This window comes from Pholcus phalangioides, unplaced genomic scaffold (assembly GCF_987345545.1).
Source record: "Pholcus phalangioides strain wild (caught in Gottingen) unplaced genomic scaffold, Ppha-v1.0 ptg000014l_1, whole genome shotgun sequence".
Lineage (NCBI taxonomy): Eukaryota > Metazoa > Arthropoda > Arachnida > Araneae > Pholcidae > Pholcus > Pholcus phalangioides.
The window spans coordinates 3,939,621-3,966,583 of NW_028301607.1; the positions used below are offsets into that span (position 1 = coordinate 3,939,621).

The 26,963-nt window shown below is 41.6% G+C and overlaps 1 protein-coding gene across 1 annotated transcript in view; it reads left to right on the forward strand.

Annotated features, from left to right (window-relative positions):
* LOC149077995 (protein tyrosine phosphatase domain-containing protein 1-like) overlaps nt 1-21,997 on the forward strand; it is a 111,133-nt gene extending 89,136 nt beyond the window's left edge. The window contains exons 9-16 of the mRNA XM_089241553.1: nt 5,311-5,400; nt 5,510-5,615; nt 8,325-8,668; nt 13,210-13,529; nt 14,879-15,279; nt 15,369-15,470; nt 19,909-19,992; nt 20,093-21,997. Coding sequence (XP_089097679.1) covers nt 5,311-5,400; nt 5,510-5,615; nt 8,325-8,668; nt 13,210-13,529; nt 14,879-15,279; nt 15,369-15,470; nt 19,909-19,992; nt 20,093-20,359 — 1,714 coding nt within the window. The 3' untranslated portion in view covers nt 20,360-21,997. The remainder of the gene's footprint in view (nt 1-5,310; nt 5,401-5,509; nt 5,616-8,324; nt 8,669-13,209; nt 13,530-14,878; nt 15,280-15,368; nt 15,471-19,908; nt 19,993-20,092) is intronic.
* The last annotated feature ends 4,966 nt before the right edge of the window (nt 21,998-26,963 follow it).

A 26,963-nucleotide genomic window follows, 5' to 3' on the forward strand; every position in this document is an offset into this window, starting at 1 on the left:
TAGAAATAAATAATTCTAGAAAGCAATAATTCTGGAATAATTGAAAAATAATTCTAGAATGAATGAAAGAAATAATTCTAGAAAGAATGAAAGAAACAATTCTAGAAAGAATGAAAGAAATAATTCTAGAAAGAATGAAAGAAACAATTCTAGAAAGAATGAAAGAAATAATTCTAGAAAGAATGAAAGAAATAATTCTAGAAAGAATGAAAGAAATAATTCTGGAAGAAATTACAAAAATAATTCTAGAATGAATGAAAGAAATAATTCCGAAGAAATGACAAATAATTCTAGTATGAATGAAAGAAATAATTTTCTGAAGTGAATGAAAGAAACAATTCCGAAAAAAATTGATGAAAATTCAGAGTTAATGAAAAAAATAACTCATTAATCAATGAGGGGAAATAATGTTTTAAATTCTGATAGGAATTATCTCACAACGAATAAAAGAATAACTAGATTATTGAAAGAAATTATTTCAATATTATATTGAGGAGATAAATAATTACAGAATCATTTAAAGTGATTTCAGATTATAATTAATGTCAGAATTAGTTAATTTAATCATTAGTTAATCAAAAATTCTTTCGAAAAAGTGAAAAAAATTATTTCAGAACTGATCAAAATAGATAATTAATCAAAGTAATAATTTGAAAATAAATAAGTATTCAATTATTTTTGTCCCTGTTTAAAACTCGGGGGCCCCATTTGTCACTTCTTTACAGATGTCACTAGAGAGCATGAGTTGGCGGCCCGCAAGCTTCGCGGGAAGTTTCAATTTAGCGTAGACCCACGTCACCGAATTCCATGACGTGAGATCCACGTCACAGAATTTTCAAGTATCGAAATTCACCATGCCACTGACGTGGCCACAGACAACGTAGCATTTCGCCTCGGACATTTCACCTGCCCTAACCATGTGAGTGACGAAGTGAGTGGGTGAATCGCCTCATGAGTGATCAAGTGCTTGACCATATGAATGACCAAGTGAGTGGATGAGTAACCATATGAGCTACCAAAACCGTGACTAAATGCAGTGCCGTCTTAACTCTTGGGCACACCCGCGCAAGGCCCGGGAGGAGAGGAGAAGAGGGGCCTCACAAAAATGAGATCCAGTTGAAATTTTCTAGAATTTGCTCGGTAGGGCCTCAGAAAAATCACTTGGCACGGGGGCCATGATGCTCTTAAGACGGCCCTGAGCAAATGATCACGTTAGAGACTGTACGAGTGACCAAGTTAGTAACGATATGGTCACTCTCACATCACCACTTACACACTCATATGGTCACTTACACACTCATATGGTCACTTACACACTCATATGGTCACTTACACACTCATATGGTCACTTACACACTCATACTGTCACCCCCAAAACAGTCACTCAATCATTCATATGATTCTTATGGTCATTTACTCAACCATACAATGACTCACACTCACTCACACACACATGCGGTTACTCATTTGGCCACTCGCACAATCACTAACTTACTACTCACATGATCACTCACTCGGTCACTCATACGGTCAGGGCAGGTGAAACGTACATATTTGACTAGTGGGGGGAAATACAATAAAACTACTCTTTCGCGGACACACCGGACCCCGTAAAAGAGGGGGGGTGACCGTTAAACAGTGGTTTGAAATGCATAGTTTCATTATGCAACGGGGGAAATTATTATTTGGCCGTAAATGAGGGGTGTCCGTTAAGAGAGGGCTTTACTGTACACAACTTCAGTTTCAAATTCATTCAATGACTGGCCCCCACGGTTATTTTTAGACAATATTTCACCGACAACAATCAATACAAACGTTTGCCAGAAAACCATCGACTCACGGACACGTTGTCCTTCTCGTACTGACCAATACCATTTACTTTGTTACCCCCCTCAACTCAGGGACGACCTGTTAGCAGAGCAATGAACTGACCAATAACAACAACGTCCGTCATTTTCCATTGTACTTTTTATTTTATTTCCTACCTCCCGAATGGCAACGTTCCAAGAAAACAGAGCGGAAAATTGTTACAATCCATAGAGATTCCTCCCATTAGGGGGATAAATTAAGATAATGTTGTCCATTTCGCACGGAACAACCATTTTTATTTGTCGCCCATGCAAATATAGCCCCGAATAAATTATTAAATATGCCCTGCCCTCATTCGATAAAATCCATATTTAAATACGGGATGAGAGAGAGAAAGTATTGGTACCTCTAACAGTACCAACTGCCATTGTTTCGGTTGTTTGCCATTATTGTTATTGTTGTTTGTTTAAAAGCCCCGCTCGTCCTAGAGGATAAATGCACGACCTACTTCCATTACCTGTTTCTTTTTGTGTTTCGGTATTGTCATTTCAACCAAGGTAACTCGGTAATGGATAATGATGTTTAATCATTATTGCTATTGGGCCAGTTGTATGCGTGCACACTGTATATTCTCACGCGAATTAACTCGGTATTAAAAGTATCCAAAAACTACTCAATGACCTCGACCGGATTTATACATACTCATAGTGCGATCACGAGGTGGTGGCGCCATCTTGAATAGCGTCTGGTACTGGCTCCCTAAATTCATCGGTGTAATCGTGAAATAATGTCTGGTATTAGCGCCCTTGATTTACCGGCATCATCCTAAATCCTGCTGGTTGGATAGAGAGGTTTGGGTGGACGGTATTCTCATAAGACCTGATGACTATGAAGTGAACGATACGAGTTGGCATGTTGGTGCAATCATCATCCCAGTGTGGACATCCAGTGTCAAGATCAAGTACCGCTGCCCGGTGGGGAAATAATGCCCATCAGATGGAGCTATCAGCATGTTCACGGACGGCTCAAAAACAGGGACAGCATTTCATTTTTTTGACATTTCATACCGTGCACCGCCCAGACTCTATCGACCATTGTCAATTTTAGCCATTGCCCCGGATGAGGGGGGCTGGGCGGTGTCGGGTGCTTCATTATGCATATAGATTAATGATAATTAATAATATGCATTAAATTAAATAAAAATACATGAACACAAATATAAAAACACATTATTAAAAAAAAAGTATATATACAGATTTTTAAATATTTCTATTATACAATATACAATTTATTCCGATGAGCTCTTCTGATGTCTTTTCAGCTCTATTGAGCTTAAGCCCTTTGTTTTTCCTCTGTGGCCAAGCGCAGGGTCCTGAACCACGTTTTCCCTCATTGGCTTGTTGGCTGAGGTGAGCCTCCGCCATGGCCAGGCCAGGTCCTGGACCACGCGTCTTTCCTTGTTGGCTCGGGTGAGCCCTCCCGCCGTGGCCAGGCCGTGTCCTGGACCACGTTTTCCCTCATTGGCTTGTTAGCTCGGGTGAGCCTCCACCGTGGCCAGGCCAGGTCCTAAACCACGTTTTCCCTCATTGGCTTGTTAGCTCAGGTGAGCCTCCGCCGTGGCCAGGCCAGGTCCTGGACCACGCGTCTTTCCTTGTTGGCTCGGGTGAGCCCTCCCGCCGTGGCCAGGCCGTGTCCTGGACCACGTTCTCCCTCATTGGCTTGTTAGCTCGGGTGAGCCTCCACCGTGGCCAGGCCAGGTCCTAAACCAGGTCTTCCCTCGTTGGCTTGTTGGGTCGGGTGAGCCCCCCCCCCCCCCCGTCGTGGCCAGGCCGTGTCCTGGACCACGTTTTCCCTCATTGGCTTGTTGGCTGAGGTGAGCCTCCGCCATGGCCAGGTCCTGGACCACGTTTTCCCTCATTGGCTTGTTGGCTGAGGTGAGCCTCCGCCATGGCCAGGTCCTGGACCATTCGTCTTTCCTTGTTGGCTCGGGTGAGCCCTCCTCCGTGTCCAGGCCGTGTCCTGGACCACGTTTTCCCTCATTGGCTTGTTAGCTCGGGTGAGCCTCCACCGTGGCCAGGCCAGGTCCTAAACCACGTCTTCCCTCGTTGGCTTGTTGGCTCGGGTGAGCCCCCCCCCCCCGCCGCCGTGGCCGTGTCCTGGACCACTCTTTCCCTCATTGACTTGTTAGCTCGGGTGAGCCTCCGCCGTGGCCAGGCCAGGTCCTAAACCACGTTTTCCCTCGTTGGCTTGTTAGCTCGGTTGAGCCTCCGCCGTGGCCAGGCCAGGTCCTGGACCACGCGTCTTCCCTCGTTGGCTCAACAGAGAGGCTTGTGCATACGCAGTTGTGAATGCAGATGGATTTGTCGAAGAGGCTTGGAGTCGACGGTTGCGGCAAGAAAGCAGCGTGGCGTTGGCTCTTGATACGTACAATCGGTACTTTATTATGATTTGGATTGTATTCAATCCCCAATTACTTTTTGCGGAAAACCTAAGAAAAAGGGTAACAAAATTGAAACAAGGAAAAAAAAAACTAAGATGATGAAATGAAGTTTCTATAATGAGAGCCAGTGCTGAATGATTGAAATGAAGTATGATTGTTAGACTCATTAGAATGAGATGTTGAAGATTAGACCGATACAGCTACATACACGGTGTACTATAGCACGGCCTTTATCTCATCAACCGTCCGGTCGTTGAGGTGATTCCAATTTAAACAGTGCTCAAAAGGAAAGTTCAGAAATTACCCTGTACCAGTTGTGGTAGTGGAAATACAGTGTGTCACAAAATAAAAAAAATCTAAACTAATACAGGTAGTCCCCCCCTGTGGTCTAACTTCCTATTTAGAAAGTTGTTGCCCTGTCTCTATTGATGCCGACAAAAAAAAATTCCATGTCTCTAAGTGCAATACTCACAAAGATGTTCGAAAAACTGAGGAAATTTGGGAAACAACAGCGTTAAATGCGGAAGAACCGTTTTAACCCCGCTTTTAACGCTGTTCTTTCCCAAATTTCCTCCGTTTTTTTTCGAATTCGAATATCTCTGAGAATACTGCACTTAGAAACATGGGATTTTTTTTTTTTTGTTGGCATCAGGAGAGACAGGGCAATGACTTTCTAACTGGAAGTTAGAGAAGAGAGGGGACCGTGCAAAAATTTAGATTTCTTATTTTGTTCCACACTGTATTTTCACTCTCAAAAGTGGTACAGAGTAATTGGTGAACGCCTTTTGAGCATTTTCCTGAATTGGAATCATACCTCTACGATGGATGGTGGATGAGATAAAGGCCATGCTAGCACTTACAGGACACCCTGTATAATAAGGGTTAGAAGAATAATTTCAAATTTCGCAGCAGTATATCAATAATGAAAGTAAATGAAAATGGTCTCGCGGACACCCTTCGAAGTACGATGGATGCCCGCGGACATCAGTTTGAAAAACAGTGCAATATTTCAGTCATACTGTAATAATACCCAGTCATCAAATAAAATCAATATATTTCAGGCCCGAGCTGGTGAAAACGAAGAGCCAATTACGCAGCGTACAAGCCTTCGCCCAATTCGTTGTACCCATGTGTATAGTATACGCCAATGTGTAAGTATTACTATCACGTGTGAAAAAAGATGTAAATGTGCATATATTTATATGGGATTATTATTATTATTTTCCGTAGTAATTATGCAAGACTTTCTTTTGTATGCAGCATCCCAGGTCACAGAGACTACAGTGCCACACTTAACCAATACCTGAGGAGGCAGAGGCATCTCCTGCACGGTTTTGAAGCCAGGTTACTCAAATACATACCAAAGGTAATTTTAAACATTTTTTTTCCCCTCAATACGTGAAACTCCCCATTTACAAGTTCATATACAGGGTGTCCTGTAAGCATTGGCGTGCCTAAAAAGGGGAGCCCCAAGGCGAGATTATAGTGTTATTTTGCAGGAAAAACGTAAACCCCCCCCCCCCACTTGAGAAGAAAAAAAAATTGAAATCTCCCTCCCTCCCCCCGAGAAAATTTTGCGTACTCCTATGCCTGTAAGTGCCAATGCGGCCTTTATCTCATCAATAGTCCTCCGTAACGGTATAATTTTAATTTAGAAAAAATGCAACAGGCCCACAACGGTACGAATATTCAATCATTATGCTCCACTCATAGTTAGAAAAATAGGTGGTAGGTGGCAGCACTATACAACAAGCATTACATAGACGCAAACTTCATGTTAGGTTCACAACACACATGTATGCATCTTTTCCAGCGTGGCGAAGGTCTCCTTCGACCCTCCACCTGCTTACATCTCTTCATTGAGACAGAGAGGTGCGCCATGGTCTGGTTAGGAGGAGGAGTCAACTGGACACGGCGATAGCGTCAGACAGAGAGAAATGGGGAAAAAAAATTGAACGGCTTGTACACCCCCAGCATTGCATTGAAAATGACTGATGATATTTGCATAAAATTACAAAATGTAAACCGTGTTAAAAATTTAATTGCTACCCAAACGTCATTGGAAGTTTCAACATTAAGGCCCCGAGGAAGGCCTCTGCACTGTTTGCCATAAACGTCATACAGACTGCATAGCAAGTTTGCCACATTTTGAAACACAGCATCCTATTTCGTTTTTTTTTTATTTTGGCGTAGAATCTTCCCGATTGGCTCACAAATACCGCATGCTGATTGGATGTGGGGGCATAGAAATCGCCAATTCTGAGCCCGATCATTTCTTTTCCTCACAACGATGATACTGGCACGAGCAGGGAATTTTTTGCCCCTGAATATTCTGAGGGAAAATGGACTACTTACTGACGTCACAAACAGACTGCGGAGGCCTCTCTGTATCGAAGCCAACTGGGCAACAACTTCTTGATGGGGTTTTTTTAGGACACGAGATGCCTATTCAAAAACTTACCTTTATGCACGTTTACGGCAAGTTTGACATACGAATGTGCAAAACATCGCGATGGTTTTAATCCTTATGTGCAATTCCCCTCCAGGGTGTTTAATTTGAACGTTGATCAAGTGCTCGCGAGCGCGAAATCGGACACGAGTATTGAGCACTCTAGGTGCTCGCGAGTAACGGGTTGAAGATGCCTGTGGCACAGGGTGATTTTTTTAGTACATTTCGAGCAGTTTTTTTTAAATTCTATCTTCTATAACGATCGGTTGATGAGATAACGGCCGAATTAGGACTCAAAGGGCATTCCGCACGTACACAACACGCGCCGGCATGCACCAATTCGTTAGCAATTCCCCAGAGGATGTATGGGAGGTGTGTGTGTACAGTGAATAGTAAAATAGCAGTAGTATTTTAGACTTATATAATTTGTGAATTAAAGGGCACTGCAGATAGTTTAGGGCGGCGGTTCCCAAATGCTTTTAGTCATGCATGCCCCGAAAATCTTAATATGTCTGCTATGGACCCTTATTCATAGTCGTGAACCCCCCCCCCCCCCCCCCCGGAAATGTTGGTGTCTGCCATAACTAGGGTGACGATACGTCCCGTATTTCCCGGGAAAGTCCCGGTTTTTTCTGTTTTTTTGGCCGTCCCGACTTTTTAGCGAAAGTGCCCCGGTTCTTCCCGTTTTTTACACGAAGCTTACCTGAATTTTCATTCATTATTTAAGTCAAAGAATGAAATTATTTTCCCACTCATAAATTAGATTATGATAATTGCAATTATAAATAAGAATATTAATCTCTCACATTTGTCTTGGTGAACGTTTTATTTCGCGGAATTCATTTAAATCCACTGCAATTCGCAGTAATGCTTTATTTCCCGCCATTTTATTTTTACTCAATTTGTCGAATATTTGGCAACTTTGTTTATTTTTGGCGATAATTGGGAATGTCCCGTATTTGGAATCCCAATTTCCCGTATTTCTTTTGAGGAAATATGGTTAGCCTAGCCATAACCTTCCCCTTCCCCCATATTTATGGCAGCAGAAATTACAGCCATCTAACAGTAACAATGTTCTCGAACAATGGAGGACATTGTATCCCGTACTAGTAAATGTCATGCGATAGCAATGTCATCTGATGCTCTGCAAAAGAACTAAAACAATTGCTATTCACACTCCTATCCACAGATGTCGCTCCAAGTACAATTTTTTATCATAATCATATCACCACTGCAGTCCACCAACGCTTCCAGCGGTGCTTCTGCGCATTAATAAATAAATAAAATTGTACATTAATTAATTTAATTAAAACTTTTCTTTCTTAAGTAATTTATCTACATATTTTTTCAGCTTTACATAAACTACTTTTACAATACCTCAATTGAACCGTGGACACCCCCCCCCCAGGAAAAATACCGTGAATCCTGAGGTTCAGGCACCCCAATTTGGGAAAGGCTGTGTTAAGGGGAAAACGGCAAATTATTGAATTCATTTTCCTTCCATGCTGATGAGGGAAAAAACCACCTTGTCGAATGCTTTTTCTACATCTACAAATTCGCCGAGTATTAATGGAAACCGTAATTGAAACGAATTTTTGATCATTGTTGTCATCTTGTCTGTTTCAGCCAGTCTTCATGTTCTGCGAGAGGTTGCTGTCCCTGGTGGACGACCAGCGTTTCGTCGACGCCGGCGGAGAGGTTCCCACGGACGATCTCATCAGCGACCCGAATAGGTTCCTGGGGTTCTTCTCGGCCGGATGCACCGTGAACCTGAAGATACCATCCAAGTTCTGCAAGAAAGACTGGACGGTCATCCTGCCGGATACGAAATCCACCGGGACGAGGAACGTCGTGATCGCTAACGGGATCGTCGACACCGATCACAGTCGGTTCTGCGCGCCGCCATCTCCCGTCAGCGGGATCGGGAACGGCGACCGGGAGCGATCGGTTTGTCCGGAATCCCCAGACAGGTATGGTATGAAGCATAATTTTCCAACCTTTTTTTTGGCCCCCAAAACATCGCCCCCTTCTTCAGAATTTTTTTTCTCACATCGCCCCCCCCAACGCAATCTAACCCATAGGATCCTATGTTGTACTCGTAGCTTCTGCCGCCCCCTAGAACTTTCCATCGCCCCCAAGGGGCCATTAACGCTCACGTTGGGAATCACTGGTATAAAGCATACATGCTCAACCCGCGTCCCGCAAGCCAAATGTGGCTCTCGGAGTCATTTGATGTGGCTCGCAACTTCAAGCCTAATGTTGTAAAAGTTGACGGTAGTTAATTAATTAACTTGATAAACAAAACTATAAGTGGCGCATTTTCAGATCACAAAAGTGACCCGCGTTGCAGTTCCATATCCCCGGATTGAACCGTTGCATATTCATAGATCACTAAATTGGCCCTCCACAAGTTGATAGATCACTCAAGAGGGCCACCTAGATATCCCTTTAACCGTTGCATATTCATAGATCACTGAAGTGGCCCTCGACAAGTTGATAGATCACTCAAATGGCCCTCGGCAAGTTTACAGATCACTCAAGAGAGCCACCTAGATATTCCCAGATCCCTTAGATCGCTCAAATGACCCGCGGCAAGTTTACAGATCACTCAAGAGGGGCACCTAGATATTCCCAGATCTCTTTACGGTGTAGTTCCATACCACCTAAGTGGCGTGCGGCACATTTCCAGATCACTTTAGGGACCTGTGCAGTTCCAGAAGTGGATATTGCCAATTGCACAGTTCAAGATTACTCACGCGGCAATCGATACATTCCCAGGTCCTTTAACTGACTCCGGTGCAGTTCCATTTCACCTAAGTAGCCTGCGGCACTTTACCCAGATCCCTTGAGTGACGCGGCACATTTACAGATAACTTAAATGGCCTGTGGCACAGTTCCAAATCACTTAAGTGGACCACGGCATATTTACAATTCCAGAGCACCTAAGCAACCCATGGCACAGTTTCAGATCATTCAAGCGACCAGATGAGACGAGATATATTGCGCCATAAAAAAGCGACCCGTGGCACATCTACGGATCATTTAAGTAACACGGGCGGTGCTCTTCCAGATCATTTAATAAAGTGATCCGCGCCCGATTTCAAATCAATGATTTGATTCAAATCAATCATTCTCCTATAAAGGTTGAACACATTCATGAACACACTCAGAAGTCATTCCTGTCAATGCATAATTCTGATTCCTTGAGAAATCATTCCAGTCAGTGATTAGTTTTGATTCCCTCAGAAATCATTCTTATATCAGTGATAAGTTTTGATTCCCTCAGAAATCATTCCTCTCAGTAATTGATTTTGATTCCTTCAGAAATCATTCTTGTCAAAAAATAATTTTGCTTCCCTCAGAAGTCATTCCTGTCAATGCATAATTCTGATTCCTTCAGAAATCATTCCTGTCAATGCATAATTCTGATTCCTTCAGAAATCATTCCAGTCAGTGATTAGTTTTGATTCCCTCCGAAATCATTCTTATATCAGTGATAAGTTTTGTTCCCTCAGAAATCATTCCTCTCAGTAATTGATTTCGATTCCTTCAGAAATCATTCTTGTCAAAAAATAATTTTGCTTCCCTCAGAAGTCATTCCTGTCAATGCATAATTCTGATTCCTTCAGAAATCATTCCTGTCAATGCATAATTCTGATTCCTTCAGAAATCATTCCAGTCAGTGATTAGTTTTGATTCCCTCAGAAATCATTCCTATATCAGTGATAAGTTTTGATTCCCTCAGAAGTCATTCCTGTCAATGCATAATTCTGATTCCTTCAGAAATCATTCCAGTCAGTGATTAGTTTTGATTCCCTCCGAAATCATTCCTATATCAGTGATAAGTTTTGATTCCCTCAGAAATCATTCTTGTCAAAAAATAATTCTGATTCCCTCAGAAATCATTCTTGTCAAAAAATAATTCTGATTCTTTCAGAAATCATTCCTGTCAATGCATAATTCTGATTCTTTCAGAAATCATTCCTGTCAATGCATAATTCTGATTCCTTCAGAAATCATTCCAGTCAGTGATTAGTTTTGATTCCCTCAGAAATCATCTCTCTCAGTAATTTATTTTGTTTTACCCTCAGACATCATTCCTGTCAATACAAAATTTCGATTCCTTCAGAAATCATTCTTATCTATAAATAATTATGCTACCCTCAGAAATTATTCCTGTAAGTGATTAATTTTGATTCATTCAGGAAAATCGTTTCTTTCATCTACTCTGATTTCAGAATCATTTTTAAATTACTAATTTAAGTTTTTCATTAATTGTTGATTTTTTTTTCCATTCAATTTTGAAGGAATTTATTAAATTTCTTTATTTTTGAAATAATTCCTTTAAATTCTTGAAATAATTTCTTTCGTTAATTTTGAAAAAGAAGTCATTCTAATTCAAAAGTCAATTCTAATTCTAATTCAAAACATTTTTTCATTGGTTATGAATTTTCTTCGTTTTAATATGAAATTATCCTTATTTTTTAGTTTTTAAAAATTCATTGTTTTTGTAAATTATTCCTCTCATCAAAGAGTTTTTCAGAATTTCTGTAAACTCTGTAATGTTGTGACGATGCGCATGCGCTTTTTTAACTGTCAAAATGTTATCAAGGTAAAAAATGCCTATAATAATATTTTCTGATTTGATACACTGACTACATGTAAATGATTTCTCCATCTACATCAATGACTTCCCTGCCCCCCAAATGGGCATACTGGGACTCTTTGCGGATGATGCAATTATTATCACCAACAACAGAAAATCTGATAAATGCAAAGAAAATCTTCAGGAGACTCTGGAGGAGGTTGAAGACTGGTGTGAGGATAATGCTGTCGTCGAGCTTAATCATGCCAAGTGTCAGTTCATTTGGTTAACAAGAAGAACCAAATTCACTAGGGCACCAATCTACCTGGGCAGAGAAGCCATAAGACCTGTGAAGGAAGTGAAATATTTGGGATGTATTCTAAACCAATCATTATCCTTCGTTCCTCAAATAAATCACGTAAGAACTAAGGCTACCCAAACCATGGGAATGATGTCACGCATTACATTTCCAAGTGCAAGACTAACTCTTAAAAACAAAGTCATATTGTTTAAATCAATCATTAGACCTATCATGACCTACGCCGCCCCAGTATGGGCTCATGTTTCAAAAACCAACATGCAGCGTCTGCAAAGTCAACAGAATAAAATACTGAGAACTCTTGTGCGTGCCCCAAAGTACATCAGAGGGGCTGACATTAGAAAAGACCTGAAGATTCCAACTATCCTCAGCTACATCCAACAAATCTCAGAGGACCACTTTGAAAGGATGAGGAACTCAGAATACGAGCATCTGAGAGAGCTGGTCGATTACAACCCACGTCAAAGACTAAAATTTCTCAGTCCTCAAAACGTGCTGCACGTGCCATGGTCGGTGCGTTAGGGTCTGAACTACTGAGCTGTGTAATCTTTGTCTATCTATCATAATATTTTTGTACTTTTAATTTGTTATCGAAATTATCGATCAACTCTATTGCATAGAGTAACATTGTAGTTAAATGTACATGACTGATCTTGCACTGCACCAATTTGTATAACTTCGACTAACACACTTGTTTTTCTATAACTTCTTTCGTATGTTAGATTTATTATTATTTTTTTTTATTATTATTTTCTCATTAGTGCATTATGTAGCATTTTGGTGAATCGTACATGGGTGATTTCATTTTTGTGTCCATTATAATATACATTTATCGCATAATATGTATGCGTGTGTATGTGTGTATATATATATATATTTTTTTTTTACTCTATTGATTTTACCGATCAACTCTATTGCATAGAGTAACATTTTGATGAAGTTTGGCTGATCTTTGTGCATTTTACTATTCTGATGGTAGCATTTACCGGACTGTATGGTTTTTTTTTTTCTATTAACTTACAAGCACTTCACATCTACACAAACACGCACAAACTTGTCTATAACACCCTTCATAGCTAGCAAGAGCAGTCTGTAAGTCGCCAGGCAGCCCCTTTGGGCTGGGCAGCGACGAGAAAAATTAAATTCTGTCTGTCTGTCTGTCTGATACACTGACTACATGTAAATGATTTGTAAATATATCACCGGCCATTACGAGTTGTGAGTGTGCCGCGGGTCACTAAAATGATCAGTAAATTTGTCAAGACTCCACTCAGTAATCTGTAAATATTTTGCAATTCCCTTAAGTGAACTGCAAATGTAGCGCGGGTCACTAAAGTGATCGGTAAATATGTCATAACTCCCTTATGTGGTCTGTGTATGTGCCACGGGTCACTTAAGTTAGCTATAAATGAGCCCTGGGTCACTCAAGTGATCGGTATAAATGTGTCACGGCTCCATTAAGTGATCTGTTAATATGCTGCTCAGTTCATTTCCCACAGAGTTAGGTTTGGGATCGCGGATATATGAGCTAAAGCTTTTGTGACTTGATTGTTCAATATATGTGTTCTGCGAATGTTTCTCAGTGACTTGTGTTGTTTCACCTCCAGCTCTTGCTCCCCGGACGGAAGTTTGACGAAGCGTTCGTCATCGCATCACATGATGGGCGGCAACGTCCGTCCACAGGAAGCCGATTTCTTGGATTACGACCTATCGGAGGATGAGGAGAACGGCAACAACCCCGAACTGGAACTCAGCACAAGCACCCACCCGAACTCAGTACCGCTGGAAAGTTTGCGGAAGTCTTCCAAAACGCGCCGCACTGATCTGGACAAGTCCAACCAGCCGGTGGTCGTCCAGAACGGTGGCATCGGGTTGTCGCCCGAATCCCTGCTTGTACAGAAGAATGTCAGGAACGTCATCGAGAGCGGTAAGTGCCTCCTACATCGTAGACTCAGAAATAAATGATACATACATGTGCGTGTCTCTCTCTCTCTGATAAGTTATATAGTGTGCAGAAAACTCACCGATAGCAATTCACCAAAAGGAAAATTCACCGACATGAAAATTCGATGCTAAGAAAACTCGCCAACAGACAATTCATCGACAAAGTGACGTCGGGAGTGACTAGATGAGCAGGTGAGTGAGTCATTCAGCAAGTTGAGTGATCAAGTCCATCAGAGAGTTAGTGAGCGAGCAGGTGAGCGAATGAGAGAGTGAATGAGAAAGTGAGAGAATCAGCGAATGGAGAGCAGGTGAGTGAATGAGCGAGTGACATAGTGAATGTATAGATTAGCAGTTGAATGAGTGAGGGCAAAGTGAATGACTAAATTAGCGGGTGAATGAGTCAGTGAACAAGTGAATGATTCATCAACTGAGTTAGGAAGTTGGTGAGCGAGCAGGTGATCGAGTGAATGAGGGAAGTGGTGAGTGAGTAAGTGAGCAGATGAGTGAATAAGTGAGCAGGTGAGCGAGTAAGTGAGCAGATGAGTGAATAAGTGAGCAGGTGAGCGAAAGTGTTAGTGAGTGAGCAAATAAGTGAATGAGTGAGCAGATGAGCGAGCAGGTGAGTGATCATATGAGCAAATGAGTGAGGGAATTAGCAGGTACACAATTGAACGAAAAAGTGAGTCACTCATACGGTCACTCACTCAATTGCTCACTCTCACGGTCACTCACTCAATTGCTCACTCTCACGGTCACTCACTCAATTGCTCACTCTCACGGTCACTCAATCAATTGCTCACTCTCACGGTCACTCACTCAATTACTCACTCTCACGAAAACTCATCCCCTCACTCAGTTACTAAATGGCTTACTTATTCAGTTGTTCATACTGCCGATCACTCATATGGTAACTGGCTCGCTAAGTCGCTCTTCAACTCAGTCATTCACATGGCCACTCACTAGGAGATTAGCCCATTCAGTCGGTCACTCATACCGTTTCCCATTCTCTCACCGCCATGGCCCCGACATCCTGCAACAGGGCCGCTACGCTGGGATCTTTCACGGGTCCCACGCCAAACTTTTCACGCGAGCCCCTATATAATAAATTCATAGTATCAAAAAACAAAAAATTATAATAATCGTTTTAGGGCCGCCGGGCTGGAGGAGCCCGAACATCAGCTCCCTCATGAGGGGGGGGGTGACATGCTCACCGGTAACGAACTGTTGTCGCTGAATTTTCCCCAGCAGTGATTTTTTCCGTCGGTGAATTTTCCTAACGATGAATCGTTGTCGGTGAATTTTCCGTAAATATCCTTTTCCGTGTGAAAACAGAGTACCAGGCAACGCTGGATGTGACACTTGGATCCAACGAAGATGTCGCTACCGATGACACCGCAGACATCAAGCCGAACAAAGGCATTGAAGGTGAAGAAGAAGAGGACCCACTGGATGACATTAACTCGGAGGAATGCAACGCCATCATCGATTCCGTCCTGCAGGACAGTGCCTCGGACGACGAACTGACCAATCCGGGCAGGAGAAAAAGCATCCGGAACAGGAAAAGCAAACGGAACGTCGAATTCGGTGCCATAGAAGAAGTCAAGGTCCCTTCGAATGACGAAAGCAACGAAGACAGTCCGAGGACGCTCACATACGCGGACATCACCGACGCGCTTCTCGCTGACCACTACGTCGTGGGCGAGGAGTTCGCCAAGAGACTTAGGAAGTATCAGGTAAATGCCTCCGGATTGAACTTTCAGCTGATGCCACCGATAAACGCTGGTCAGATGTATACGTAATGTTAATGTCCGTCTTTTTTCAGAGAGCCATCAACCACAGGTCATCGGCGTGGCAGAAGGTGATCGAAGAAAATGACCCGGTCATTCTGGCAGCCCTTCTCTGGAGTTGGTTGGATCTTCTGAAGGTTGTGCAATATTATATTAGTAATTGGGGGGGGGGGGGAAGAAGATTATATACAGTCGAGTAACATCGTTGTGACCACCTCCTACTTTTTTTGGCATCAACTGCCCACCTGATGTCAAAATGACGTGAAAATTTGGTCATTTTCTCAGTGACGTCCAGTCGGAAAAAAAAGTCTCACGTCATTTCAAAGTCATATAATGACGATGAAAGTCACGAAACGACACGATATTTCATGATCTTAATGATGAAACATCGGGTCTCATTTCCATGACTTTTAATTCAGTGAAGGTCATGGAATGACGTGGAAATCACGAATTTCCTTTGAATTGAAAAAGTATGTTCCGGATAACAATATTAAAAATTATTAATTTTTCAGAAAATGTTCAAAATTCACAATTTTCAAATTCAAAATGGTCCTTGAACAAAATAATGAACTTTGAGAGAGTTTCGAAATCGTTCACTCATTAATTACCGACCGTCAAAAGACAAATGAAAGTTTTTACAATGCAATTTGGTTTGAATGGACAAAAAAGACGTACAAAAAAAGTGAAATAAATAAGTACAAAAACCATTTACTTCGTCTACTTTCTGACATCGAACTGTTCTGCAGGTGATTGTCCTGATCGCAACAGGAATGTAACCCTTCAAATGCTGTATAATGCGTGAGTGAGGTTTACTTGTGTATGCTCTATTATTCACCCATCCTTCGGGAACCCTTCGATTGCTCTCTCTGACATGTGAAACAGAGTGTTTCCGGTCCTGTGTACTTTATTTTTCAGAAATTCCCCCGTAAAAAGAGACCAAGTTTGAGGTCTGTCTGGGAATATTGGGGTTTATGTGTCCTTTAATTTAGCGCACTACGTGCTACTACTAAACCGCACATGTACTCTATGTGTTGCCACCTGTTCCCGCATTCGCATGATATTCGACTCTTCCACTCTACATAGTGAAGATAGATTAGAGAGATGATTAATATGTCCTAATATTTAGCGGTTACATGCATCAACTACGCGAAGTGTTAGCGAATTCACCGGGCCTGTTCCATACGAATCACCCTGTAGCTAACTGTACTCGTCCCTCGTATCCATTCCTCTACGAATTGGTGCATGTCGGAATGCGTGGCAACCTAACGTACAGGGTGTCCCATGAATTCGTAAATATTTCAAAAAAATCATAAAACTGAAGAAATTGGTGTATTTCGATGCGGTTTGTGCAAAAAATTTATTCTCGCGGAGGGGGATTATAATTATATTTGGTACAGAAAAAAGAATTAGTTCAAATTTTCACTGGATGAAAGTAAAATACTGGAAATATGCAAATCAGAGTCCTATAAAATGCAGGGTGTACAATTGATAGATAATTTCTGATGGTAGATAGATCATTGTGATGTTAACATTGGTTAATAAATCACTATTGGTGAAGTTGTTTCACCTCAGCCACGAATGTCCGGCTGAAGCTTTACTGGACGTTCCGCGCACAGAACCGATGGAAGAAAGCTTCTGTGAAGGAATTATGTCATTCACTTCTTTTTCTTGCAGCGCCATTTATTGACAAAAATTTAAACTAATTTTTTTTTTCCTCTACCAAAAAATAATTCTTTCCGCAAGAATAAATTTTTCACAAACCACATTCAAATATATCAATTTCTTTAACTTTTTTAAACTTTTAATTTATATACTAATTTAATGGATACACTGTATATGTTAACAATATTCTTAAAGTAATTTTAAATATTAATTTTATTCCTGAATTTTTTCATATACGGCGATACATTCCCTTCTAAATGATGTTTACTGTGTGCATTCGAAATGGTTGACACATTCAAATTTAGTTAAGACGAGCCTCGTGTAGGGGATGGGTTATGGTTCCAGTTCAGGTATAAGTACGCTGACCATATTTTCCTCGAGAGAAATACGGGACATTGCGTTTCCAAATACGGGACATCGCCAATTTTCGCCAAAACCACACAAAGTTGCCAAATGTTGTTGAAATTACGGAAAAATCACAATGGCGGGAAATGATGCAAATTGCAGTGAATTACAATGTATTCCACGAAAGACAAACGTTCAAGGCAAATGTGGGAGATTAATATTCTCATATATAGTTGTAAATATCGTAAAATAATTTATGAGTTGAAAAATAATGTCAATCTTTGACTTCAATAAAGAATAAAAATTCAAGTTGGCTTCGTGTAAAATACGGGAAAAACCGGGACACTTTTGCCAAAAAGTCGGGACGGCCAAAAAAAACAGAAAATACCGGGACTGTCCCGGGAAATACGGGACGTATGGTCACCCTAGGTATAAGTTATAATAATAAGGAAGAAAATATTCAGGCACCAGCCAATATTTCTTGAGAGCCAAACATGACTTTTTTTCCCCATGAAAAACCGTTATATAATGTCTTTCCGGGTATTAACCCCTTCATGTACAAGCTTTTGGCAACAAATTTGGATTATCTCTATTTGACGAATCGGCGATACATCTGGTAACCTTCTCCTGACCTAACCGAACGTTAGAAAAAAGGAAATTTAGGAAAAATAGAAGAAAAGGAATAAAAAAATATATAAAAAGAAAAACGGTATGTGTTGTTTATAGTAGTATTGTACACCAGAGGGCAGACAAACACAGAGGCAAATTAAGAGAGTGGCACTTCTCTAACCGCTCAACACTGGTACTCGATTCGAGGTTTCTCACCCGTCTCGCCGCACCAGTTTGTACTGCCTGGATTGGCAGCGGCCAGTTTACTCTCCATTCACGTATAAATACAAAGGCCACAACAGTCAAAATGTCCAACGAGGTGACTGGGAAAAAGTTGCTCATAACAAATGTGGATCCCATATACTTCAAAATTACAGCAACTCTAATGAAAAGACAATTACAAAAACTAAAAAGTATTACATATATGATAAAATATTATACAATGCCTATAAAGAATACTTATGGTTGTCTTATTCTACGTATGGATAACTTCTCGATTTACCCCAACATGTTTATCGTATTTCTTTTTTAAACGTGTCAGTTGTGTTACAATTTACTACCTCCGGGGGTAAGCTATTCCATTTATTCACAGCCCTATTAGAGGGGACCCAGGTTCGAGCGCCACCGTCACCACAGTGGTGGTTGGCTGAAGTGGGTTTTCTGAGGTTCCCAACTTCGAGCCGCAAATGCGAGCCGATCTCCCAATTGAAAAGTCTCGCCACAGAGAGCAACAGGCCTACAAACAGTGCAATTATTCAGTCATTACACTTCACTCATTTCACTTCTAAAATATAGATGACAGCACTGAAAAATCAAAATAAAACACTAGATACGCACTCGGACTGTTAGGTACACACATTTACACTTCCGGCACAACTCACTAGGTAGTAAATTTCCAATGAAGATAGACCTGAGTTGTTTTCGGTTTGAAAAAAAAACCCGTTAGAGAAAAACTCCCTAAGACACCATAACCTAGAATTGTCCCTCACCAATCGATATTGATGTCCCCTTGTAAAAGCAGTCGATTGGCGGTGTACTGAAAGTTCATGGTCTATGCTATCCATCCCATTGAAAATTTTGAACACTTCGATCATATCTCCTCGACACCTGCGTTCATCCAATGCAAACATATTCAAAAAATGAAGTCTCTCTTCATAATTCAAGCCCCGTGTGCCAATAAGGACACGCGTAGCTCTTCTCTGCACCCCTTCAACCAAGTCTATGTCCCTCTCTCTGTAGGTATGGTCTCCAAAACCTTACAGCATACTCCAGTCCAGGACGAAAAAGCGGAAGAATGACTTTAGGAGAACACGAAGAGACCTTTTTGAAAATGAGACCAAGCATTCTATTCGCTTTTTTGACCACCGCTGAACAATGTTCAGAAAACCTAAGTCGCTCGTCAGTGAGAATTCCCAAATCGGTGACCCTAGTTGCATCCGGGATAGTGACACCATTCAACTCGTAAGAGAACTGTGGGTTGTTCGAACCAAAATGAGCGACCATGCACTTATCTACGCTAAACGTCATGCTCCATTCATTTGCCCATGTTGCAATCCTGTTTAAGTTGGTCTGGAGCAACTCCCTATCGCTTCGATTCCCGATTACAATCTTCCAGCTTCTTACTATGCCGCTTCCAAACCATCTAGCTGCTGTGTGTGGACTACTACTGCTAAACCACACATGAGCAGATCGGCTCGCATTCGCGATTCGAAATCGGAAACTACAGAAAACTAACTTCAGCCGACCACCACTGTGACGACGGTGCGGTTCGAACCCGGGTCCTCATGAACATTAGTCACATTAATGTTACTCGACTGAACAGTACTGATGTAATTCAAATTTCACTAGCAGTTATAAGCCTAATCTCTTATGGATATGTTTTCCACGATTTCTGTTCTATTATGCTAACAATGCTGGTTAATGCGATCATTTCAATTTTCGTTATAATGTATCCCTCAGGAACCAGTATTGAACATCAGTGACCTGTCGTGCATCGTCATCAGAGCTGACAAGCCCCTGGACATACTGCAACTGCTGGACTTCGTGAGCGATAACTTCTATTTTCATGGGTCTATTCGCCTGCTGATATGCATCATGTAGATTTCTGACCAGAGATAATTATTTTCTTTTACCGTTTCTATAGGGTACGAGGTACACAACCGAATACCTGGTCCGTTTCGTCGCACAACTGCGTCCAAAATCGGCGACCATCAGAGACGACTTACTGAGGCGTCTCGTCGCTTCGCTCACCCACCAGTCACTGGGCATCAGGGGGACTCTCAGACCAGTCGGGAAAGAATGGCAGAAGATGAGGCAGGGCACTGTCCGGGAGGTCCTGCACTTCGTCCAGCTGCTGTACGACATGGCCGTCGCTCAAGAGATATCTTCGAAAGACGCTCTCGGTCTATGACATTGAATGATTCAGATTTTTATCTACATGTTACTGTATACATTAAGCATGTCTTTGAACACTCCAGGTGTAGGGATACTCTTGCATATCACAGATAGATTCGGACTTAAGAACAGATTCGTCAGTGACACATTGGGGGAACCATCAATTCTTTGGTGTGGTGTCTAATGTCTATTATGACATTTGCCGTGACAGGAACTCGCATGGAAAGGATACGTTTCATCAAAATCGCCAATTCGTGATTTCAAAAAAAATTAAAAGTGTCATTTTTGCTCTTTCAATACATTTTTCGCCCATCACTAATAATTAAGCATTTTTTCATGTGTCTTCAATTTTTCAAAATTCCAAATCTGGAGACTAATTCAACTCATACTCGTGTAATCAGAGCAATGTATGTCAGAGGAACCAAACATTACCTACTTAAATATACAAAAAATGTTTTACGTGTGGTGGTTTGTGTTTCGTCCCTTCATTACTTTGCTGAACTACCGTCTTCAATGATTCACAGATCTAATATTTCACAGATATAGGGTTACCAGACATCCTCCTTTTCAGGTATCCTCTAAAACATATCTCTTCGTTAACACAGTATCTGTGCGTGTGGTTTTTTTTTTCCACAGATGTTTGCACGCTTTGACCAAACGTCACCGAAATTCCGCAGAATACATGATCCCAAGTTACAACCGTGGCAGCAGAAACTATTCCAACCACGGCAAAGCTGGCTCAAGGACATTGGTTGTCAACCTTTTGAATTCCTGCGGCCCGGTTGATTTCTGTTTGTGAGGGGATGGCCCAGTCAAAAAAACTAACGTTTCATTCAACTTCCAAGCTCGGCAGAAAACTATAAATTCACCAAACGTTGACTCATAAACGTTCCCCAGTTACCGTGTACCGTTTATATAGATCGCCTATTGTTGTATCTTAAACATTTTTATTGTCATCTATTTATCTTTTCATACAAATAGCATCATGAAAACCAGTTTGAAATCCACACACAGAAAAACAATTTAACAATTCATCACTTTTTCTCCCTATTACCACGCGTTAACGCAATCAGGTATTCATTTTTTGGCTAATTTCTGCTTAGGGGAACCTGAAATACATTGAGTTTGAAGAATTGAGAGGATTTATAACATTCTAGGGATTAATTTAGGATTCAAACAGTAACAAAAAACAACTAAAAACATGCTCAAAATTTTCTATTGCACTTAAAAGAAAATCTCGGCGTTGGTTCTTCTTTCACATGTTGCTCTGAATATATCCACAATTTAAAGTTACTTTTGGATCACCCGGTACGCCCAACATGTATTATACTATTGTCTCTGTGTGTATGTGGTATTTCAATTATGATTACATCTCATGGTAATCATAAATATGTTGTATGCGTATAATGTGTGTGAGGACTGAGGGGTAGTGATTTCATTATTCAAGAGGAGACGACTAAAGATGCCAAAGCGTGCCTCTGTGTGTATGTCCTTTTATTTTCACCCAAATTTACTCAATTTCTGCCTTCCAATGTTCTTCTCGTCATGTTGTAATTTGTTTTTTTAAATTGTAAATATATATATGATATATTGAAGAATGTATAGATATTATGTGTGAAATAATGTTTTTAAAAGCATAATTATTGTGTATCAATGAGAGAAAGCGTGAGAGAAAAATGTTCTTTTCTTTGTTTCTCTGTAATTTTGAAATTATTCTTCACTTAGAATTTTGGTTGAGTTGAGAGAATTATTTGGAAATAAAATCTCTTTTTTGCTTTTTGATAATTATATGGTTTTTCTTTGAGATTATTAGGCTTTTCCAATAATTTCTCATTAAAAAATAATAATAGGGCTGTGTTTTTTCGAGGTCACTCCATAGCAAACATATACACTATCTACCAATAAGTATTTGGACACCTGTGATAGAAAAGAAAAACTAACTTTATTCAAAATCAATAGTTGGTAGAGCCTCCACGAGAGACAATTACAGCGTGAACCCCCCTCCGGGGCATACTTTCCACAAGTCCTTGTGTGACGGCTAGTGGTATTTTCTTCCACTCGGCTTGGAGAAGACATGTCAGTTACTTCACTGATTTTGGATGGGTAGGGCACCCATTAATTCGGCGATCCAACTCGTTCCAGAGGTTCTCGATAAGGTTCAGGTCTGGGCTCTGGGCAGGCCAGTCCATTCGATGAACCCCATTGGCACCATACCAAGCCTTGGCTAACCTCGCAGTATGACAGCTGGCATTGTCGTCCTGGAAGTAACAGGTGTCCACCCCGTAAAACTGCCACAACGTAGGAAGCACATTGTCATCCAAAATAGTACAGCAGGCATCGGCGTTGAGCTTACCATGAATGGGGACCAAGGGTCACAGTCCATACCAGGAGAAACGCCCCCAGACCATAATTCCACCTCCGCCGAACTTGACTGTTGGCCCAATGCATTCTGGCAGGAGACGTTCTCCAGGCATACCCAGACCCTGCCATCCGAACGGTAGAGGGGTGAACCTCGATTCGTCGCTCCAAAGAACCCGTTTCCACTGATCTACGGTCCAATTTCGATGTGCTTTGCACCACATTAACCGAGCAACGCGGTTGGACTTTGTGATCAAAGGCTTATGGGCAGCAGCACGACCATGAAAACCAATCAGATGTGCTTCCTTACGGATGGTATTCATTGAAACAATACTCCCGGATGCCTGTTGAAACTCCTCGCGGATGAGGGCCATCGGTTGGGTGCGGTTCTTCCGAATTTCTCTGGACAGCACCCGTCGGTCTCTATCTCCCAGTTTCGTTGGTCTGCCGACTCGGGGCAAATTCCGACAATCACGTAGGCCACTGTCGATTTTGGTTACTTCAGCTATCTAGATACGTCCCTTAAGAATCGGTCATTTTTGTGATACCCGATAATTATACCTTTCTCGAAATCAGAGAGCTCCGAACTGCGCGGCATCTTGCATGCGACTAATGCCGATGTTGCTTCCTACACTATATATACCGGCGGAGGGCATGACGTATCTAAGGACCGCAGATATCGTCATTTGCATAGGTGTCCAAATACTTATTGGTAGATAGTGTAGTATAAGGAAACAAAAAATTAAGGCTGATCCGATTAACACATTCACTGTGGGGCTGAAATTGCTTGTCGAGTCCGTGGGGCGCATTTTTTTTTTTAAGATTAAAACTACTTTTGTACATGACGCCACCCACGGTGTTATGAGCACCCCAGTACAAGTCCTTCAGTGAACGTATTAAGCGGGTCGGGGATGATTTTTATCAGTAGCTCGAGTCATCTTTACTTATGTCGGGGTTACACTGTAAAAGTTTTATAAAATTCGAAAAATTCAACCGGTAAGATTACTGGTTGCATTTGCTCGAACGTAACTTATGAAGTTTATTGGCGAGTTTTTTTATAAAAGGGATTTCATCAAACTCTTATAGTGTAATCCCCGCCTTAGGCCGGGATTACACTATAAAAGTTTCGTAAAAGTTCATTTATAAAACTCGAAAATTACAACCAATAAGGTGATCGATTGCATTTGCTAGAATGTTACCGATGCTCTTATTGGTTGCATTTTTCAACTTTTATAAAAGAACTTTTAACAAACATAACACTTCACTCATAGTTAGAAAAACTGGTGGCAGATGGCAGCACTACACATAACAAGCATTACAGAGAAATAAAAAAAAACTTCACGTCAGGTTTCACTACACGTATACGCACATTCCCGCATGTACCGATTCGTTGGGGGTTCCGCGGGGGGGGGGGCGAGAAGCATGTGTGGTGTAGCAGTAGTAGGTAGGGCCTCCAAAAAATAGCTCGGGGATCCATGATGTTCTTCAGTCAGCCACCTCGTTGGGCAATTTGCCTGTTGTGGCATTGTATTTGTATTGTTGTATAAAAAAACTTTTATAGTGTAATTCCGGCCTTATGCTGGTATTACACTATAAAACTTTGATAAAAATTCTTTTATAAAACTTGAAAAATGTTACCAATAAATACATCTGTTACATTCGAGCGAACTTAACTGATCCGCCTATTGGTTGCATTTTTCAAGTTTTATAAACGAACTTTTATCAAACTTTTATAGTGTAATCCCGGCCTTAGAGCTGCAAGAATTTTTTTGCTCTCGCTGGTGAGTCTCGCTACCGTACATTTTATATAATTGTGTAGATATATATATAATAGCTTATTTTTTCTTTATTGTAAACTGAAGAGCCAAAAAAACTGGTACAGGCATGTGTATGCAAATAAAGAGATATGGAACCAATCAGAGTACGGCGCTGCGGTCGGCAATGCCTATATAACACAACAACTGTCTGGCATAGTTGTTAGATCCGTTACTGCTGCTACAATGGCATGTTATCGAGATTTAAGTGAGTTTGAACGTAGTGTTATAGTCGGCGCACGAGAGAGAGATGGGACATAGCATCTCCGAGGTAGCGATGAAATTTGGATTTTCACGTACGATCATTTCACGAGTGTACCGTGAATATCGGGAATCCGGTAAAAAATTAATCTACGACATCGCTGCGGCCGGAAAAAGATCATGCGAGAACGGGACTGACGAGAATCATTAAACGTGACAGACGTGCAACCCTTCCGCAAATTGCTGCAGATTTCAATGCTGGGCCATCAACAAGTGTCAGCGTGCGAACCATTCAACGAAACATCATCGATATGGGCTTTCAGAGCCACTCGTGCACCCTTGATGACTGCACGACACAAAGCTTTACGCCTCGCCTGGGCCCGACAACACCGACATTGGACTGTTGAGGACTGGAAACACGTTGCCTGGTCTGACGAGTCTCGGTTCCAATTGCTTCGAGATGATGGAGGGGTATGGACACAACCTCATGGATCCATGTACCCTACATGTCAACAGGGGACTGTTCAAGCTGGTGGAGGCTCTGTGATGGTATGGGGCGTGTGTAGTTGGCATGATGTGGCACCCCTGATACGTCTAGATACGACTCTGACAGGTGACAGGTACGTAAGCATCCTGTCTGATCACCTGCACCCATTCATGTCCATTGTGCATCCCGACGGACTTGGACAATTTCAGCAGGACAATGCGACACCCCACACGTCCAGAATTGCTACAAAGTGGCTCCAGGAACACTCTTCTGACTTTAGACACTTAGCCACCTAAATCCCCAGACATGAACATCATTGAACATATCTGGGATGCCTTGCAACGTGCTGTTCAGAAGAGATCTCCACCCACTCTTACTCCTACGGATTTAAGGACAGCCCTGCAGGATTCATGGTGTCAATTACCTCCAGACATTAGTCGAGTCCATGCCACGTCGTGTTGCGGCACTTCTGCGTGCTCGCGGGGGCCCTACACGATATTAGGCAGGTGTACCAGTTTTTTTGGCTCTTTAGTGTACATATAATTGCAGTAAATTTTTTTTCATTGATTATTTATCGTTATGTAAATGGCACGGAGAAGTCTGCTAAGTCTTCCCGAAGCACTGAAAGTGCTTGAGGAATTGCCTTCGGGTAGCGAATCCGGGAATGCGGATAGCAGTCAAACCGAGGAATACGCTCCCGGACGTTCGAAAAAAATTTCATGAAGCCCAAAAAATAGACTGATTGTAAATATTTGTGTCATTATTTCGTAAAAAAATCATTTAAAGAATAATTTTTTTTGGGGGGGGGGGGGACGGGGTGTGGAGTAGCAAACCTCCCCGTGGTGCACCCTGGGTCATGCTAAATCTGCTACACAGGTATAATATAGTGTTGTTTCATTCACATACGCAAAAGCTTCTACTCATTTAACGCGCTTCACTGCGGTTGCTCGCTTGGTAGACGCATTTTTCAGAGCTCTGGTGGCGCAGTGTTCCCGCTTATGGAACACCCACAGAATTAAAACGGTAAGTGCAATCTTTACAAAATTGTACCTGCGCACCCCTTCAGGCCTAAGTAGACAGCCTAGAGCTTATTTTGTTGAAATTCCAACTTTAAAGGGTTGTGCCGCAGTAAAGCGTGAACCGATAAATTGTTAATCGCATCTAAAAATTTTAGTTGAGTTAATCGATTCGATCAATCCGATTGAAATTTTCACTAAGTTTATACATAATTTAACTTGATTTATCTTGATTTATTTAACTGATTAAATGTCAAATAAATTATGTTCCTATACATAACATTCCAGATAAAAAACATCAAGATCCAAGTTAATGAATTCCAGTATATAACAAACGTACGAAGGTTTCTAACAGCTGGCTGATGCGATGATATATATTGATATGGGGAAAATTCAACTGCCCCTGCAGGGGAATCGAGGCTTTCACTTCCTCGGATAAGTCGCCATCTGGCGGCAGTGTCAGCAGTTGTGAGCTTTGGACTGAGTTATGTCCGACCGTCCATGTACGAGTCTCGTTCAGTACACACGAGCTCAAAGGAAAGATTCAGATATTCGCTGCCCTTGTAATCTAGTGGTCTAGGGGCGTGGGTTGGATTCCCCGCAAGGGCACAGTTCTCTCTTTCCAAAATATAGTTTCGCATCAGAAAACTGTTAAAAACCTTCGTATGGGTAGTGGAGAGTGACATCATCCTCGTATAACAAACATGGTCAGCATATCGTCCTCCCTTATGCCAGAGACATGAA